This window comes from Chrysochloris asiatica, unplaced genomic scaffold (genome assembly GCF_000296735.1).
Source record: "Chrysochloris asiatica unplaced genomic scaffold, ChrAsi1.0 scaffold00077, whole genome shotgun sequence".
Classification (NCBI taxonomy): Eukaryota; Metazoa; Chordata; class Mammalia; order Afrosoricida; family Chrysochloridae; genus Chrysochloris; species Chrysochloris asiatica.
Window position 1 is genome coordinate 9153914 of NW_006408595.1, and position 18938 is coordinate 9172851.

Genomic DNA, 18938 nt, shown 5'->3' on the forward strand with positions numbered 1-18938 from the left:
GAAGGTATTTGTAATCATTGGTTTTGCAGAATTCTATCATGCATTCTCCAGCATCATTTCTATCACCAAGACCATATTTTCCAACTACTTATCCTTCCTCTTTGTTCCCAACCTTTTCATTCCAATCACCAGTAATGATCAAGACATCTTGATTGTGTGTTTGATTGATTTCAAATTGAAGAAGTTGGTAGAATTCTTCTATTTCATCCTCACTGGATTTTGTGGTTGGTGCACAAATTTTTATAATTGTGGTATTAACTGGCTTCCCTGTAGGTGCATGGATATTATCCTATCACAGATAGCATTGTACCTCAAGACTGATCTGGTTATGTTCTTTTTAGCTAAAGGCAATTCAACAACAGAAAAAAAATGGAAGTTAGAATACTTTGTTAGCAATTTCACTTTGCTGTTTTAAATGTCATCAGAGCTATCACTTTATTTTTTTAATTAAACAGTAGTGGATATACTTTTTATTTCTGGCATTATCTGTAACATATGGTCATTTATCTATTGTTGTTGTTGTTGTTAAGTACCCTCATGTCGATTCCGACCCTTAGCGACCCTGTGTAGGGTTTCCAAGGAGCAACTGGTGAACTTGAGTCACCCACCTTGCAGTTCAAATGACTTTGCAGTCTGACGCATTAGCACAAGGTCAGCAGTTCAAACTCACAAGCCAGAAGCCCAATGCAGGGTCATTATGCGTCAGAACCGATTTGACAACACTTAGCAACAACTTATTTATTACCACTTTTATTACTGAACTGTGGTAATATTTTCTACCTAGGGCAATATCTCATTAATTCTTATTCCTTAGATTGGTGCATTATTTAGTATGTACACAGTAATTCATTAGGAAGAAAAAACTGGACTAGTGAGTTTGTTAGAGACACACAGGATTAGCATGCCCATTAGATTCATTCAATGGAACTCTGTCTGCTCTGTACAGGCCTCTTTCTTAGCTCTGTAAGTACTGGAGCAAGTGCCATCAATGGCAGGAGCATCTTAGTTAGTGAAGGGTTTACAAATGTGCATTTCCTGCTTTAGGGTGAATAGATTACTTTATTTCTTCAATGATTTATTGACTATCCACATGTCATTCATTCTTCAATGTCATTAACTAGTGACTGACATAGCCACTGTTCCAAGGACCTTGCAATCTACTGGGTGTTACTTCTCCTAGCAGATGTTTTAAACCCTGCATTTCTTTCCTACTGCTACCATAACTAAATACCATACAGTGGGTGTCTTTAAAGAATAGAAATTTATTGTCATCATTCTGGAAGCTAGAAGATCAAATCAACATTTGGTGTGTCATATTCTATCTGGCATCTCAAGGGGAATATATTTTTTGTGTTTCCCAGCTTCTGGTAGTCCCATGCATATGTTAACTTGCAAATAGATGTATCTTCTCCCAGCTGCCCTTCCTCCCTCTATTTCTCTATGTATCTTTACTATTTTATAAGGACACTATTCAAATTGGAAAGGAGCTCTGGTAGCATAGTGGTTACAAATCAGGCTGCTAATCTTAAGGTCAGCAGTTCAAATCTGCCAGTTGTTCCATGGGAGAAAGATGAGGCTTTCTGCTCCTGTAAAGATTTACAGCCTCAGAAACCCTGTACAGGGTCACTATGAGTTGGAACCAACTCCATGGCACATAATCAACCATTCAAATTGGTGGTGGCGGTGATTATGTATGACTTCATGTTAACTGATAGCATCTTCAGAGATCCTATTTCTAAACAAGATCATGTTTACAGGTACCAAGAATTAGGACTTCAGCATGTCTTTTTTGCAGAGATGCAATTCATGTCATGTTGTTGTTGTTGTTGTTTTTAAGTACTGTGGAGTCGGTTCCAACTCATAGTGACCCTGCACAGCATTTCCGAGGCTGCAAATCTTTATGGGAGCAGAAAGCCTCATCTTTCTCTGGCAGAACGGCTGGTAGTTTTGAACTGCTGACCTTAATATTAGCAGCATGATTCGTAACCACTACACTACCAGAGCAGTACTTAAAACTGTAGAACACAAAGAAATTAAAATGGTTCCTCCTGAACAAGAATAACTATTCTCCACTCCAAGAAGGTACTTTTCAGAGCCTGTGTCAGACATAACTAGAGGAATCCGTCTATTGAAAGAAGTATGATCATTTCCTTTATCATATATCAAGATTGACGATGATCAGAGTCCCATATAAGGTTGCAGTTGTTGGAGATGTCAGGGACACTGATCACATTCATGACAATTTTCAAGGGCAAATGTCCTGACTCAGGATTATCTTTCTCAGCTATCTATTTTATGGACTTTCAGGAATAAATTGCTTCTTCATTTCAGTTTTTCAGTGCTTTTTGAACTCCTGCTGTTCCCAGGCATTTTTCTAGATGGAGTAATAGAGAGATATAAAGATAAATAACACATAAATGTATAATTTAATTGACAACATTACATGTCAATAATTTCCCTTAAAGACTTTATATCCCAATGGAACCATAAACAATCTAAATTAATAACTGTGTCTCCTTTCTTAGGGATCCTATCTTAATGAGTGTGTTCAGGTTGGTTGAGAGTTGAAAGTGGCATTTACTTAATGAACACCATACGGAGAAGCTGTGTTTGTCTGCTAGATCACTTGGCAATCATTACCTTTGTAGTCCCTTGGTACTTCCTGTTCTCAAAAGTAAGAGACCGGAAGGGAACCAAGCCCTATTTTTCCTGACTTCCTCAGGAACAACTTTGACTTCACCAGCTGGGCTGAGAGGCAACGTGAAGTTACGTATTTTAGGAGGAAGTAGCTTGAGGACTTGAGTGGTGATTATTTTTCTCACAGATTTGAAATAGCAACTTTGATCATTAAAACAAGCCAAATGAAAACTGTTGGCATTCTCTCATGGCCATCTGTAATTTCAGTGTGTTGGTACTTAGTGTTCAGAGGGGAACTGGATGTTTGAACTGGCCCTAGATTTTGCAATAAAATTTTAAGGAAATCATCCTTATGCTAATGTCTGCTTGTGTTATTTTTTTCCCATAACAACATAGTTAAACATTATGATTTTAAATCATTTTAAATTCCATTGCCATGTCATAATTCATTTTAGGTATTTAGCACTTTGAAATATGATAAAACATAATTTTATTTGCTACCTTAGACTATATATTACTTTATTGCATTGATAACCTTAATAAAAATCAATTTTAATAAGATTCACAGATTTTTATGAGAAATTATGAAATATTATCTGACATGTTTTGGTGTATGTTCATCTTTTTAGCATGAATATTATAGCAAGATATAAAATTGATTTTATTTTCTCTAAGACTTTACAGTGACCTTTTCTGCATGATCAGAAACAAATATGGTATTCATGACTTTCACCAAAGATGGTGAAGATTTGGGAATATGAATGATAGCTATTATGTTAAAACATACAAAAGTGTTATGTTGATGTACATTAATTGCTTTATGATTTTGGGGGGGAAATGGTCACACTTAGGCAATTTCATTTGGTTCCACTTATAATATTACTTGCTGAGTGTTTTTAATCAAAAAGAAATTGTATGATGGTTATCCCTAAGAAGATTCAGCCTTTTGTGGGTAATCCAAACCTAATGCCGATTCGTCTCTTGCTTGATTTACTGTCTGCTCTCAGGCTCTTTGATTACTCATTGCTATTACTGTAGCCAAATGCTGTGGAGTCAGCTCCAACTCATGATGACTTTATGCATATATGACATAATTAAGCATTGTCTGATCTTGATCCATGTCCATGATTGTTGTGATACATAGTTATCCTTGGCTGATTTTTTAGAGTGGATCACCAGGCTTTTCTTCTTAGTCTGTCTTCATCTGAACGTTCCACTGAGACCAGTCTTCCAGAGGTGACCCAGTTGGTGTTTGAAATACCAGTAGCATTGCTTACAGCCTGCTTATAGCAACATATAAGCCACCATAGTACAACAAGCTGACAGATGGTTGGTGGAGTACTCAATAAATAATTCTTTAAGTAGTTATGAAAGGAAGAAAACAGTATCAACAAATAAGTTATTTTAGTTCAAAATTTAAACAAGAGCGAACTTGAGGTGAAGGAAATGTAAAAATGATGTATGTGTGTTAAACCAAGACATGTGGATTACCTGGCATTATATACATGGGCCACTCTGTCTCTAATTGTGATACAAATATTTAGCAAGACTATAAAATAAGTATGGTTCCAACTGATGACATCAGGATTATACTAAATTTTTGAGAATTTCTGCCAAGTTTTAGCTGAAGAGGCAATGTGGTTTGATATATAGTGAAAACTTATTTGAAGGCAGTAGATGTAAGTTTTATCATAATTCTATCACTGGCAGTCTGTATGACACATACAATCCACCTAAACCATTTCATTTGCTTAGTTTACCAATAACTCTTGGTGCACCTAAGAAATCACTCATCCTTAGCAACAATTCTGTGACTTGAAGGACCCTCTCCAGAGACTGGGAGCCTTTGGATTAGGAAAGCTCTGTTAACCCTTTGTCTCAGATCTAATTCCCATTAATCTGAAAGGTATTAGAAATAATTGAGGAAAAGGAAGTAAATGACTGGAAATTTGAAAACATGAAAGGCAAGATTCTAACCACTCAGGCTGATAATTATTTATGAGTTCTTTCCATTTGACTGGTGGCCAGAAACCAGAGGAGAGTGGAATAGATGAGCCAGTATGTCATGCTGGCTCTGGTTGCAGCCTGAATGGAAAATAATCCAGATAATTGTTTAATTGGATGCTACTTAAAAAGAGAAGCTGGAGCTCCCCAAGAATCATGGTTGAGTGTAAACATCTTTTCAACTGTATTGGTTAAATAAAAACTGGGGCATTTTGCATCAATGGCCAGCATCTCTCAGATTCCATTTTCACTGCCGTGAAACTATTTCCTTGAACTGTTCTCTCTCAGTCCTTGTCAGTTTTCCTTTTCAATGTAAAGTACTTTGGGGTGATACTTTTTCAATATTATACAAATAATTAAAATGTGCACAAATGAACTCTTAGTTACAAACACAGAGACAGGTATATAAGTGCTTCCTAGGTGGGGCCAAAGTGTGCAATGGTTATGAGCACAGACTGAAATGAGTCAGCTTGTGTTTGAATCACTTTGTGTCATTTACATTGTATATCTTATATCACTTATGAAATTTATAACAAGTTTATTTACCCTCTCTGTGACTCAGCTTCTACACTGTAGATTGGGGCAGTGATAGAGGATTGTGGTAAGAATTATACAATTATATTTGTGTAAAGCACTTAGGCCAATGATGGTCACATTATAAGTGGCATATTGCTGTAATAGTACATACATTAGCATATAAGGGGTTATTTTGTATAACTCAGTAACTGAATAATTGTTCTTTTTAACTGGTATATTTTACTGAATTATCATGGCATGGTAAAGTCTATTAATTTTTCAAGACAAGCAAACCAAATATAATATACTGACCTCTGCAACAATTTCTCGACTGACTACCAAACATAATTTTGGAGATGGTATGATGAATTCATATATTTTAGCTCTCATTTTCCTTTTCTTTCCTCTCTTCTCTTGAGACTTTAGTTTTAGGGTTTTTGTTTTTTTTTCCTTTGAGCTGTATGCATTCATATTTTATGATTGCCATTTTTATTCTTTTTGTAGTATTAAATATTAAATATGAGGCAGAATACCTCCTTTAATTTCCCTTTGGAATAATAAAATGTTACCAGTAACTTTTTCTTGCGATTTGTAGCAATACTGTTTGTCAAAATAAAAGTACAGAACAAAGTGAAGAAAACACCTATGAGGAGCTCTTAGAAAGCATTACAGGTTAGACAAATAAAATATATAAAATAAAGCAAACATCCTAGAGGTGAATCAGTGCAGATTTGTTCTCAGGAAACCTGTATGCAGTAAGTCTTCTTGATCAATTCTAATTACCAGGGTTTCTGCCAAATTATAACAAAAAGTTTTAATGATTAATTTTAATGGCTTTATTCACAATGAGAATATTAACATGAATAAGAATGACTCCTTTATGAATCTTGTAATAAATGAGATATCAGATGTTGGCACCTAAAAATGTGCCTCTGAAAGTCAGATTTCATAGTGTTAATTTGCATATTTAGCTCAATGAAACAACAACTGACTATTAATTCCTAGTAATCAACTATTGTCAGAGAGAGAGGATCCAGGTATCACTTGAGGAAAGTGCAGATGTTCAAAATTAAGCTATAAATCAAATTCTGACCCATAGAATGATTGCCCCCATAGAGCTAGACCAGGGTGCTTTGTATCCCTGCTACTTTAGGGGTTAACCATGTAGTACTGGATAATAGGGAAGTATGGGATTCTGTAGAATAAGAGGCAAAGAAAGACGAAATTATGAGACTGAGATTGAAGCCGCTGTTATTCATCAATCTACATGGCCATTCTAGTAAATCCAGCTGAGAATCTACCTGAGGAAGTGTATTTATTTGTTCATAGCATCCTTGTGGAAAACACATTTGCAAAACCCATAGTGATGAGGCTGTAACCTTATTACCTAAAGGAGCTTTGACTATAGTCAACATTTATCTGTTCTATATGGAGGTTGTTGTTCTCCTTATTAACAAAAGAAATTGGAATCATTTCATTCAGTTTGTTTAGTTTATCAAACAAAACACACACACAAAACATAAGATTGACTTAACATGGAAAAAAATATGTTTATTGCTCTAATATCTTATGCTTTATTATATAATACTTACAATTTTTATATTGAATTATAATACTTATTTAGGAATTCTCCCACATTCATTTAGTTAATTTAAATTTTTATAAATGATAAAAGGCATTCTAAATGGTTGGAGTAGGCAATGTAATTTAAAATATGGAGGTCACCAGTCAAATTATTTTGAGAGGTTTATTTATGATTTTAATAAAATGTATGAATTTTAATAGAGGTGCTTATTTAAAAATGCAATAATTTAAAGGAGTCAATTCTTCTTTGGTCTTCCTTTTTCATTGTCCATCTTACACATGCATATAAGGTGACTGAAACCACCTTAGCTTATAGCTTGGATCAGGAACACTTTTGTCCTCAAAGAGACATTCTTGCTTTTTAATAATTTTAAAGCAGTCCTTTGCAGATTTTCATAATACAATACACCTTTTGATTTCTTAACTGCTGCTTCCATGAGCCTTGATTGTGGATTTAAGTAAAATGAAATCTTTAACAACTTCAGTCTTTTCTCCATTGATCATGATACTGCTTGTTAGTCCAGTTTTGAGGAATTTCACTTTCTGTATGCTAAAATGGGATCCATACTGAAAGTTGTAAACTTTGATCGTCATCATTACGTGCTTTAAGTCCTCTTCATTTCCATCAAGTAAGGTTGTGTTATCTGCATATCGCAGCTTCTTAATGAGTCTTCCTCCAATCTTGATGCCAGGTTCTTCATATAGACTAGTTTCTCAGATGTTTGCACAACATACAAATTGAATAAATATGGTGAAAGTATACAACCCTAAGACACACTTTTTCTTATTTTAAGCCACACAGTGGCCACTTGTTCTTTTGATCAACTGTCTTTGGGTCTATGTACAGGCTCTGCATGAGCACAATTAAGTGTTCTAAAATTTAATTCTTCCCAATGATTATGATCCATGCAATCAAATGCCTCTTCTTAGTGACTAAAACAGAGGTAAATATTTGCTTTCAGACAAAATCCATCTGTCATCAGCAATTGTATCCCTCATTCGGCTTCCTCTTCTGAATTCAGCCCGAATTCCTGGTGGTTCCCTATTTATGTACCACTGCAGTCGTTTCAGAATTATCTCCAGCAAAATTGTACTTGCGTGTGATAATAATGATTGGTTTTTCTTTTTGTTAAGTGCCATCGAATCAGTTCCAGTTCATAGCTGTCTCATATAGGCTTTCTGAGGAATGACTGGAATGTTTGAACTGTTGATCTTGAGGTTATTAATCCAGTGCTTATCCTCTAGTGCCATACCAGGACCCCATTAATGATACTGTTCCATCATTTCTCCTTTCTTTGGAATAGGCACAAATATGGATCATTTCTAATTGGTTGACCAAGTGACTGTTTACCAAATTTATTGACATAAATGCTTGATTAACACTGCCAGTGCTGAATCTGCATTCATTTGTTGAAACATTTCAATTAGTATGCCAGCAATTCCTGGAGCTTTGTTTTTCACCAACGCCTCCCATGCAATTTAGATTTCTCCCTTTAATACCATTAGCTCTTGATAATATATTACCTTCAAATCACTGAATATTAACCAATAGGTTTTGGCACAGTGATTGTGCATTCCTTTCACTTTTCCTGCATCATTCAATCTTTGATCCATAGAATCTTTCAGTACTGCAGCTCGAGGCTTGAGTTTTTTCCATCAATTCTTTCAGCTTGAGAAATACCAAGTAGGTTTGTCCCGTTCTGTTTTTGAATTCCAGGTTATTGCACATTACATTATAATATTTTACTTTGTCTTTGAATCTTTTGTTCAGCACTTTTACTTCATCATTTCATCCATTTTCTTTAGTTACTCTATGCATAAGAGCAAGTTCCAACCCAATTTAAAAATAGGCAGAGGACATGAACAGAGATTTCACCAAAGAAGCCATTCACATGGCCAACAAGCATATGAAGAAGTGCTTGTGACCATTCATCATTAGAGATATGCTAACCAAAACAATACTGAGATATCATCTAACTCCAACAAAAGAGCAAAGTTAAAAAACAAAAACAAAACCAAAAAAAACACCCAGAAACAACAAATACTCATGAGAGTTTGGAGAGACTGTGGAGACACCCACTTACACTACTAGTGTGATTGTTAAATGGTGAAACCACTGTGGAAAATGGTATGGCACTTCCTCAAAGAGTTGGAACTAGATACCTTGTTGTTGTTGTTGTTGTACTAGTGTGATTGTTAAATGGTGAAACCACTGTGGAAAATGGTATGGCACTTCCTCAAAGAGTTGGAACTAGATACCTTATGACCCAGCAATTCCTCTACTTGGCATATATCCACAAGAAATACCATGACATGAGTAGATATGTGTACACCCATGTTCATCACAGCACTGTTCATAGTAGCAAAAAGATGGAGACAGCCTAAGTGCCCATGAATGGAAGAACGGATAAACAAACTTTGGTACATACACACCATGGACTACTATGCAACACTGAAGAATAACAATGAATCTGCAAAACACCCTTAACATGGATGAACCTGGAGGACATTATTCTGAATGAAATTAGTCTATCACAAAATGACAAATACTGTATGAGACCACTATTGTAAAAACTCAAGAAAAGGATTTCATGCTAAAGGAAACATGGGGTGAAAAGGAAGGAAGAGTAATTCAGTGTCTAGAGAGTAGACAAATGTTAACCCGGGTGATGGGGAGGGTGGTATACAGGAAGAAGGAGATTGGCAGATGGATGATGAAGACAAGTGAAGACACAAGGAGGTATGAAAGGGCTAAAGGAAATAGAAGTAGATACTGTTATATACACAATCCTGGAAATGTTCTGCGGGCAGATACATGGACAAATACATAGGCTGAATGGGTATGGGAAGAAGAGTGGGAATATGCCCACAAATACATGAGTTTGAAAGAGGATATTTGTATATGGGTATTTACTTTTCCTGCCAATTATGAATGTGGTGGAGCATTTGTTGTTGTTGTTAAGTGCCATTGAGTCAGTACTGACTCATAGCAACTCTGTACAGGGTTTCTGAGGAGCAGCTGGTGAGCTTGAACTGCAGACCTTGCAGTTCAAGGAGACCTTGCAGTCCAGCGCATTAACCTACAGTGCCACACCAGGACTCACAGCAGACAAAATGATGAAAACTTCTTAGACATTATCAAATATCTTAAGGCAATGAGTTTCTGGGCCTGGGGACTCAAGGCCATAGTCTCAGGGGACACCATGGTCAATTGCATAACAAAGTCCACAAAGATAATGCTCTACATCCTACTTTGGTGATTAGAGACAAGGACCAATCAGCTATTGGTCTCTCCATGCGTGGAAGAAAGGAGAGTGATGAAAACTGAAAATGCTTGGAATCAACTAGTACAATGCACTAATCAAATACGTGAGTATTCGTTACCATGACTCTGAGAACCGAACTAGATAGTGACTGGCTACTACTACCAGCTGCTCTGAAAGGGATCACATTAGAAGGTCCTGGATAGAATGGGAGAAAATGTGGAATAAAACTCAACATAATTTTAAAAAGACCAGGCTTACTGGTAGAAAAGAGACTGGAGGAACCTAAGACTGTAGCCCTCAGTCACCCTTCAGGTCTAGATTGGAACTCAGCCTCGTGGCCCCATTTTCAGCCAAGCAGTAAAAGGGTATATAGAGGAGACAACAATACTAGTAACGTATTCTGACTCAACGGCACTTACCAACAACAACAAATGCTCACCATGGAATGGCCATTCATTTAAAATTAAAAGTTGAGAAGGGATGGGAAGAAGAGTGGAATGGAACTAGGAACCACAGGGAGGAAGAGGGGTAACTTTGCTGCATAGAGGGGATTGCAGTCATTGATTTGTATGATTTGTTGCATGTAAAACTGATGATCTTGTCCATAAACCTTCACTCAATTCACAGTTGTTGTTATTGTTAAGTGCCTTCAAGTTGGTTCCGACTCATAATGACCCTATATAGGCTTTTCAAGGAGCAGCTGGAAAATTTGAACTTCCGACCTTGTAGTTTAAATCGGCCTTATGGTCTGGTGCAGTGTCCCACCATGCCACACCAGGACTCCAAGTAGAAAGTTTTTTAAAGTTATATTAACACTATATGTTGTCATTGTTAAGTGTCGTCGAGTCGATTCCGACCTATAGCGACCCTATATAGGATTTCTGAGGAGCAGCTGGTGAGTTTGAACCGCTGACAGCTTTGCAGTCTGGCACATTAACCCACAGTGCCACACCAGGACTCCATTTACACTATATAGTAGTAGTCTGAAATTTGCAAGTGAATTACAAAAAGTTTGAAATATTGTGAGAATTAGCAAAATTTGACACAATGAGTATATGTTATTGGAAATTTGGCATCAGTAGAATTGTTTGATGCATGTATAACCTTCTATTTGTAAAGAACACAGTCTACAAAACATAATAAAATTAGATATGTTCATCAAAACAACAACAACAACAACAAAAAACAAGTTCCAAGTCTCTTCTGACATCTGACATTTTTGTACTTTCTTTCTTTAGAATGACTTTTTGCTTTCTTCATGCACGATGTCCTTGATGTCATCCCACAGTTCATCTGGCCTTCAATCATTAGTGTTCAGGGTGTCAAATCTGTTCTTAAGATGGTCTCTAAATTCAAGTGGAATGTACTCAAGGCCATGTTTTGACTTCGATAAACTTATTTTAATTTTCTTCAGCTTCAACTTGAACTTGCAAATGAGCAATTGATGGTCTGCTCTGCAATTGACCCTTATTCTGACTGATAGTGAGCTTTCCTCATCTCTTTCCACAGATGCAATTGGTTTTATTCCTGTGTATTCTATCCAGTGATAGCCACATGTATTCTCACTACTGATGTTGATAAAAAGATATTTTCAATAACATAAATTGCAAAATTCTTTCACTGGATCACCTGGTGGTTTCTATCACTAAGGCCATACTTTCCCACTGCCGATCCTTCTGTTTCCAACTTTTGAATGAGTAATTATCAATGCATCTGTATTGTATTTTAATCACTTTCATATTTCGGAAGTTGATTAAAAATATTCAATATTTTTGTTTTTGGCATTTGTGGTTAGTGCATAAATTTGCACAATAATCATATTAATTGGTCATCCTTATAGGTGTACGGGTATTATCCTATCATTGACAGCTTCATACTTCTATATAGATCTGGAAATATTCCTTTTTAACAATGAATGCGACATCATTCCTCTTTAATTTGTTATTCTCGTCATAATAGACCATATTATTATAGTCTGATTAGAAATTTCCAATACTAACTAATTTCAGCTCACTAATAAGTAGGATATTGATCTTAATGAGTTCTATTTTATTTTTGACAATCTCCAAATTTCCTATATTTATGCATTGCTATTATTATTGGATGCTTGTAGCTGCTTCTTATTTTGAGTTGTACCGCATCTGCAAATGGAGGTCCTGGAAGCTGTCATTACTGTTGACTCTACTTTCAGAGGCAGCTCTTCCCCAGTCATATTTTGAGTTCCTTCCAAACTGAGGGTCTATCATCCAGCATTATGTCAAAGCTCTGCTTCTTGATACAAGGTTTTCACTGACTAAGTTGTTTAGAAATAGACCACTAGGTCCTCTTTCCAATTCTTAGTCTGGAAGCTACAATGAAACCTGTTCACCATGTGGACCCTTCTGGTGTTTGAGTACCAGTGGCCTACCTTCCAGATTCACAGTGACAAGCAGACCACTACAATGCAATATACTGACAGATGAGTGATGCATGCACAATTATGTTGTTAGTTGTTAAGTGCAGTTGAGTCAGTTTCAACTCATCGTGACCCTGTATAGGATTTCCAAGGAGTGGCTGGTGGGTTTGAACCACCAACCTTGCTTATAAATCCAGTGTTTATACTACTGTCACACCAGGACTCTGTATAAAAGTATAGCTTGTTACAAATAAAAAGTTAATGAAAATGAAACCCAAAATACTGGTTTCAGTATTTATGCTTTGTACAATTAAACTGAGAATTCTAGGATGATTCATATTATTTTTAAGTGACAATATTATGAACTATTTGAGAGTAAAAACAGTTTGCTAATTGTCACAATGAGTATGAGTTCTTTTATGGTATGTTGTATTGTTGTTAAGTGCTTTTGAGTCATTTCCAACCCTTAACAACCCTGTATAGGGTTTCTGAGGAGCAGCTGGTGGGTTTGAAGTGCCAGCCTTGTGGTTCAAACTGACCTTGAGATCCAGCACATTATCATGCAGTGTCACACCGGGACTCAATTTTTATAGTACAGTATTCCCATTTTTTTTCCTTTCTTTTGCCTTATTCTTTTTTTGTTTCTGGTTAATATAATTGTGTTTTTCTTTATGTAAATAAGAAAAAACCAATCTTGCTCTGAAAGCAGAGACTTAGTACATTATGCACAATTCTCTGACAGATTACACTTCCACCACCCACATTTCAGACCTACTTTGAACTTTAATACCAAAGACAAGATATTTTCTTGATTAAACACACCCATAATTGTTAAAATTTCAACAAGTACTCATTGAATTTAATCTCTGTGTAATTGTGCAAGAGGTGAGGAGGGTTAGAAAGACACATAAAATTTCAAGTTCCTAGTAGTTTACAAAAAGGAAAGGAAGATCAGACCTGACAAGAGGTTATTAGTCCACAAGACACCTCGTGTTCCGTGAGGAAAAGAGGCTATGTACGCTGGATGTTTGGAGATGATTCCTTTATAGAGCTTATCAGACCTTAGGGATTGTTCTGAGATTTATCTGTTCCCCTCTGCTCAAGACGGTAAGAGATTCCAGTTACTTCCTGGTTAACTATTGTTCTTGTGAGGTGCCATCGAGTCGGTACCAACTCATAGCAACCCTATGCACAGCAGAACAAAACACTGTCTGGTCCTGGGCCAGCCTCACTATTGTTGCCACACTCGTGAGCCCATTGATGCTGCCACTTTGCCAATCCATCTCGCTAGGGTCTTCCTCTTTTTTCTCTGACCCTCCACTTTACCAAACACGATATCCTTCTCCAGAGACTGGTCCCTTCTGATAACGTATGAGAGATGAAGTTTGGCCTTCTTGGCCTCTAAGGAGCACTCTGGCTGCACTTCTGCCAACACAGATCTGTTGGTTCTTTTGGCAGCCCATGGCACTTTGAATATGCTCCTCCAACACCATAACTCAAAAGCATCAATTCTTCAACAGTCTTCCTTTTTCACTGTCCAGCTTTCACATGCATAGGAGGCTATTGAAAATACCATGGCCTGGATCAGGTGCACCTTAGTCCTCAAACTGACATCTTTGAAGGAATTGGCAAAGAACTAGGCTCCAGGAATTGATGGAATAAAATTGAAATCTTTCAAGAAAGTGAGGTGGCACTGGAGGCACTCACTCATCTATGCCAAGAAATTTGGAAGACAACTATCTGGCTGACTGATCGGAAGAGATCCGTATTTGTGACCCAATGGAATGCAGAAATTATCGGACAATATCTTTGATATCCCACGCAAGTAAAGTTTTACTAAAGGTAATGCAGAAATGGCTACAATCATACATTGACAAAGAACTTCCAGAGGTTCAAGATGGATTCAGAAGAGGACATGGAATGAAGGATAGCATTGCTGATGTCCAGTGGATCTTGGCTGAAAGCAGAGGATACTAGAAAGATGTTCACCTGTGCTTTATTGACTACACAAAGACTTTTGATTGTGTGAATCATGACAAGCTATGGACAACATTGTGAAGTATGAGTATTCCGGAACACTTAATTGTGTTCATGAAGAATCTGTACATGGACCAGGAGGCAGTTGTTTGAACAGAACATGGGAACACTGAATGGTTTAAAATTAAGATAGGTGTGAGACAAGGTTGTATTCTTTCACCATACTTATTCAACCTGTATGCTGAGCAAATAATCTGAGAAACTGGGTTATATGATGAAAAACGGCATCAGGATTGAAAGAAGACTCATTAACAACCTGTGATATGCAGACGATACAACCTTGCTTGCTAAAAGTGAAGAGGACTTAAAATATTTACTGATGAAGATCAAAGAGCACAGCCTTTGGTATGGATTGCATCTCAATGTAAAGAAAACAAAAATCCTCACCACTGGACCAATAAACAACATTCTTATCAACAGAGGAAAGATTGAAGTTGTCAAGGACTTTATTCTTCTGGGATCAACTATCAACACTCATAGAAGCAACATCAAGAAATCAGACGATATATTGCATTAGGCAAATCTGCTGCACAAGACCTTTTTAAGGTGTTGAAGAGCAAAGATGTCAGCTTGAGGACTAAGGTGTGCCTGACCCAAACCATGGTTAACCATTTGCACCTGCCTTTTGTTCTTACATATGCATGCCCATGACCCTCAGTTAAACATATATATGGTTCTGTGGGCTAATGCGTCAGACTGCAAAGTCGTTTGAACTGCAAGAACAGTGGTTCTAGCTCACTAGCTACTCCTTGGATTCCCTATACAGGGTCACTATGGGTCAGAATCGACTCGATGGCACTTAACAACAACATATGTATATGTTATGAGAACTACGTACCAGTATTTCCTTTGCAGTACATCTTACACTAACCATGTCATTTGTATATTTTTGTTGTAGCATAGTGGTTACGAGCAAGGCTGCTAACCTCAAGGTCAGCAGTTCCGTGGGAGAAAGATGAGGCTTTTTGTTCCCATAAAGATTTCCAGCCTCAGAAACCTTATGCAGGGTTACTATGAGTCGGAACCTACTCAGCAGTACACCACCACCAGTTGTTTGTTCCATAATCCTTTTCTTAATGTTCTTTCAGGAAAATCTTGGAGGAGATATTATACTATTTTATAATTGCTTTTGAAAGACAGTACTTAATGTACATCTTTTCTCATATTCTATTCAGTGACTATGCCTTCAGAGAGATACTTGACAAGTGATAGACATTTCATGCAGCACAGATAGCATGCACTCTCATGACATGTAGGTTTCTAATGTTCTTGAATGATTGTCTTGTTTCTTGTAGGACGGTTCTTTTTACTCTGACTTCTGTGGTTGTACTTGTTATCACAACGGACTGGATCAGTTGGGACAAGCTGAATCGGGGATTTTTGCCCAGCGATGAAGTTTCCAGAGCCTTTCTGGCTTCTTTCATCTTGGTCTTTGACCTCCTCATTGTGATGCAGGTAAGTATCTTTGTAGTTCTCTGCTCTCCCAGAAGCTGGGCTATACTTCTTTCAAAGTATAACAACACTCAAAAGAGACTTGACTCCAGAAATTTAGAGGAATACATATTTTATAATCGCTCTTAATGGGGATATTTCTGATCATATTTTCAGTAATTTAAAGGGGCGAAGTGGAAGCCAATTGATCTATTATTATTGTTGTTAAGTTCCGTTGAGTGAGTTCCCACTCACAGCAATCATCTCTAGGGTTTCTGAGGAGCAGCTGGTAGGTTTGAACCACTAACCCTGCATATCCTACAAAGCCACAACAGGGCCCCAAAATTCACCAAACATTCACTTTATGAGCATTGCAAGGTGGGCTTTAGAAACCGTACAACATGCTGGTATTTTCTGCCAAGACATCAAGGTAAAAAAACAGCAAAACCACAGCAACAATAACAACAGAAACCTCTCCATTTAGTAAATGGAGAGCTGTAGAGATGAGGATGACACAAAGCCAGCAAAGCAGGGGAACAAAATTGCCAAAGCTACTCAGGGTTTTATGACAGTTGAAATGGAATGATGTAAAAATGCTTTTTCTGGTTATGGAAATTATCACTTTCTTTCAGTATTCACCAGAAATCATTCCATTTTCATGTAAACAATATTTCTGCCTTGCTTAGCAACAGATTGTAAAGTAGCTTAGCACTAACCAGAGTTACTTGGGTAATCTTCTTGTGTTAATGCTTTTGGGTTTTAGGAGTCTTCTTTAGAATGGGTCAGAATGAGACATATTTTGGCGTTCTATCTTGCTCACTAAATGTCCATTCATTTGCTAGGCATTTTTCTATTGCTTTCCTGAGGCAATTTTGTTTTTTCTCTTTCTGAAGTATTATAAGATGCTAGAACAAAGGCTATCATTGCTGAAAGGAAAGGAAGCTCCATTGTATTCTGAATTTATGGGAGATTATATCAGATAGCAGATTGTTTTACTTACTTCTAGAGGCAAAGAGAGGTCTTTATAAAAGATATTCTCTGGTGTATCAGAAGAAAAGAGTCGTCTTTGTTGTTGTTGCTCTATAATTATCCTGAATATTAGGTTCAAGTTGCTTCTTTGAGTGCTGTATTGCCCTTTCAATGGGTGAGATTTTTAAATATAGTAGTTTTTTAATGTTTGAATTCATAAAATTGGATTTTATTGTTTTTCCATCCAGAAATTGATATGTTGTGTTTTGCTTTTTGCTTCCAATGGGGTCATTTGGCATGTGGAAAAAGCACTACTCAGCTTAAAAACAGGAAGCATTGACATCTTCCAGGTCTGCCTCTCACTAGCTGTAAGACCACCTCCAGATACCTATAAGATGTAATTTATAGCATCTGCATAATTTCTTATGCATTATCTTGTATAAGGGTCATTTTTATCTTCTTGCATCGAATACTCATCACTAATATACTTCCTAGCCTCAAATAGGACTTTTGCCAAGTTATCTACTGGTTTCTCTCAAGCCCACCTTAAAGTTGATTGTTTAGGAGATTTGTAGATTGTTGACTCTTTGAATTGCCTTACATTTGTATAGATAAGAATGTAAAATTCCTCATTTACCACTGCCATCTACCATATTCTAGCCTATTAAGTTTTAATTGTGCTACTAATAAGTTTTTTTTAAAAAAGTACTTTGGTTTTAAAAGGGAAAAATGTAGTAACATTGCAATTTTCAAATATCATAGACTCACTGAAAGGTACATAATAAATAAAAGGAAATGGAAGAAAGGAAGAAGATCAAATTTATGGAGGCATAGATAGTGATATTGGCAAGGGACAAACATCTAGATGAAGGAAAAGGCATACAAATATAAAGGCTACATTTCAGAGGGTAGCCAGAGGACTGTTTGACAGAAGAAGGAGAGCTCTGGATGAGGAATGTGTCCGTTTGGGCCGTTTTTGGCTATAAGTAACAATAACCCTGTCAGGCCAACTTAATCAAAAGAAAGGATGTATTACTGTGTTACAAGGATGTCCTACAGAATTAAAGAGGAGGGATGCAATTCTGTCTTAGGGACATAGAGAAGCACAAACTAGAGGGTAACAAAGAACCCACACCTAACCTTTTCTCTCCTCACATTTTTCTTTTCATTTCTGCTTTCTTTTTCTCTCTTGTTTCTACCCTCTTTTTTCCTCTCACTGGAAAACAGATTTTTCAGCTTCCCAAGTCACATGAAAAAAAAAAAGGACCACAGCCAACACTTCAAAGAGTTACCAACCTCTGACTTTCACACTGAATTCCAAACACATTAACTGTCCTGTGCCTGTCTTTGAACTGACAGGCTCTCCTGTGAGCATGGTAAAGCTGTGAGGTGAGGGCGTTCTAAAAAAAAAAACAAAAAACACAAAACGATAGCAGTCCTGGTGTGGCATTGTAGGATCAGCACCGGACTGCTACTGCAAGGCCAGCGGTTCAAAGCTACCAGTTACTCCTTGGGAACCCTTCACAGATTCGCTGTGTGTCAGAACTGACTCAATGGTATCTAACAACAACGATACAAAAAGGAAAAAGGAGCCCTAGTGAAACAGTGGTTAAGCACTCAGCTTCTAACTGAAAATTCAGTGGTTCAAACCCACCAGTCACTCTGCTAGTACAAGATCTTCCATAAAGATTACCTTGGAACATATATGAAGCAGTTCTCCTCCATCCTATAGGGTCTGCTATGGGTCTGAATTGATTGGACATTAATGGGTTAATACCAAGAGGAGTGTAAAATGAGACCAAAAAAGTAGATACCCTTAACTGTTTCTTGTTCCTCCTTCCCAACACCCAGGGATCCAGTCAAGTCTATTGATTCATATTTTGTTATGGTTTGCGTATTCTTAGTCTTCCTTTTCATTTTCTTTGCCACCATTTCAGCCCTGATTCGCTTCTGTACTAATGCAAAATCATCTTCTGTGGAACCATCTGCTTCCAGACTTCCCCTGTTACCATATGCCCTACACAGCTCACCCTTACAACCGTCCAATATGAAATGCCAAATTGGACATGTCTCATCTCATCATTGAACACTGTCAGTGA

The 18938-nt window shown here is 37.1% G+C and overlaps 1 protein-coding gene across 1 annotated transcript in view; it reads left to right on the top strand.

The window, feature by feature from the left end:
* Window positions 1-18938, top strand: part of TMEM117 (transmembrane protein 117) — a 763946-nt gene that overhangs the window by 610466 nt on the left and 134542 nt on the right. Inside the window, exons 8-10 of the mRNA XM_006865317.1 lie at window positions 2754-2770; window positions 12815-12824; window positions 15735-15894. Coding sequence (XP_006865379.1) covers window positions 2754-2770; window positions 12815-12824; window positions 15735-15894 — 187 coding nt within the window. The remainder of the gene's footprint in view (window positions 1-2753; window positions 2771-12814; window positions 12825-15734; window positions 15895-18938) is intronic.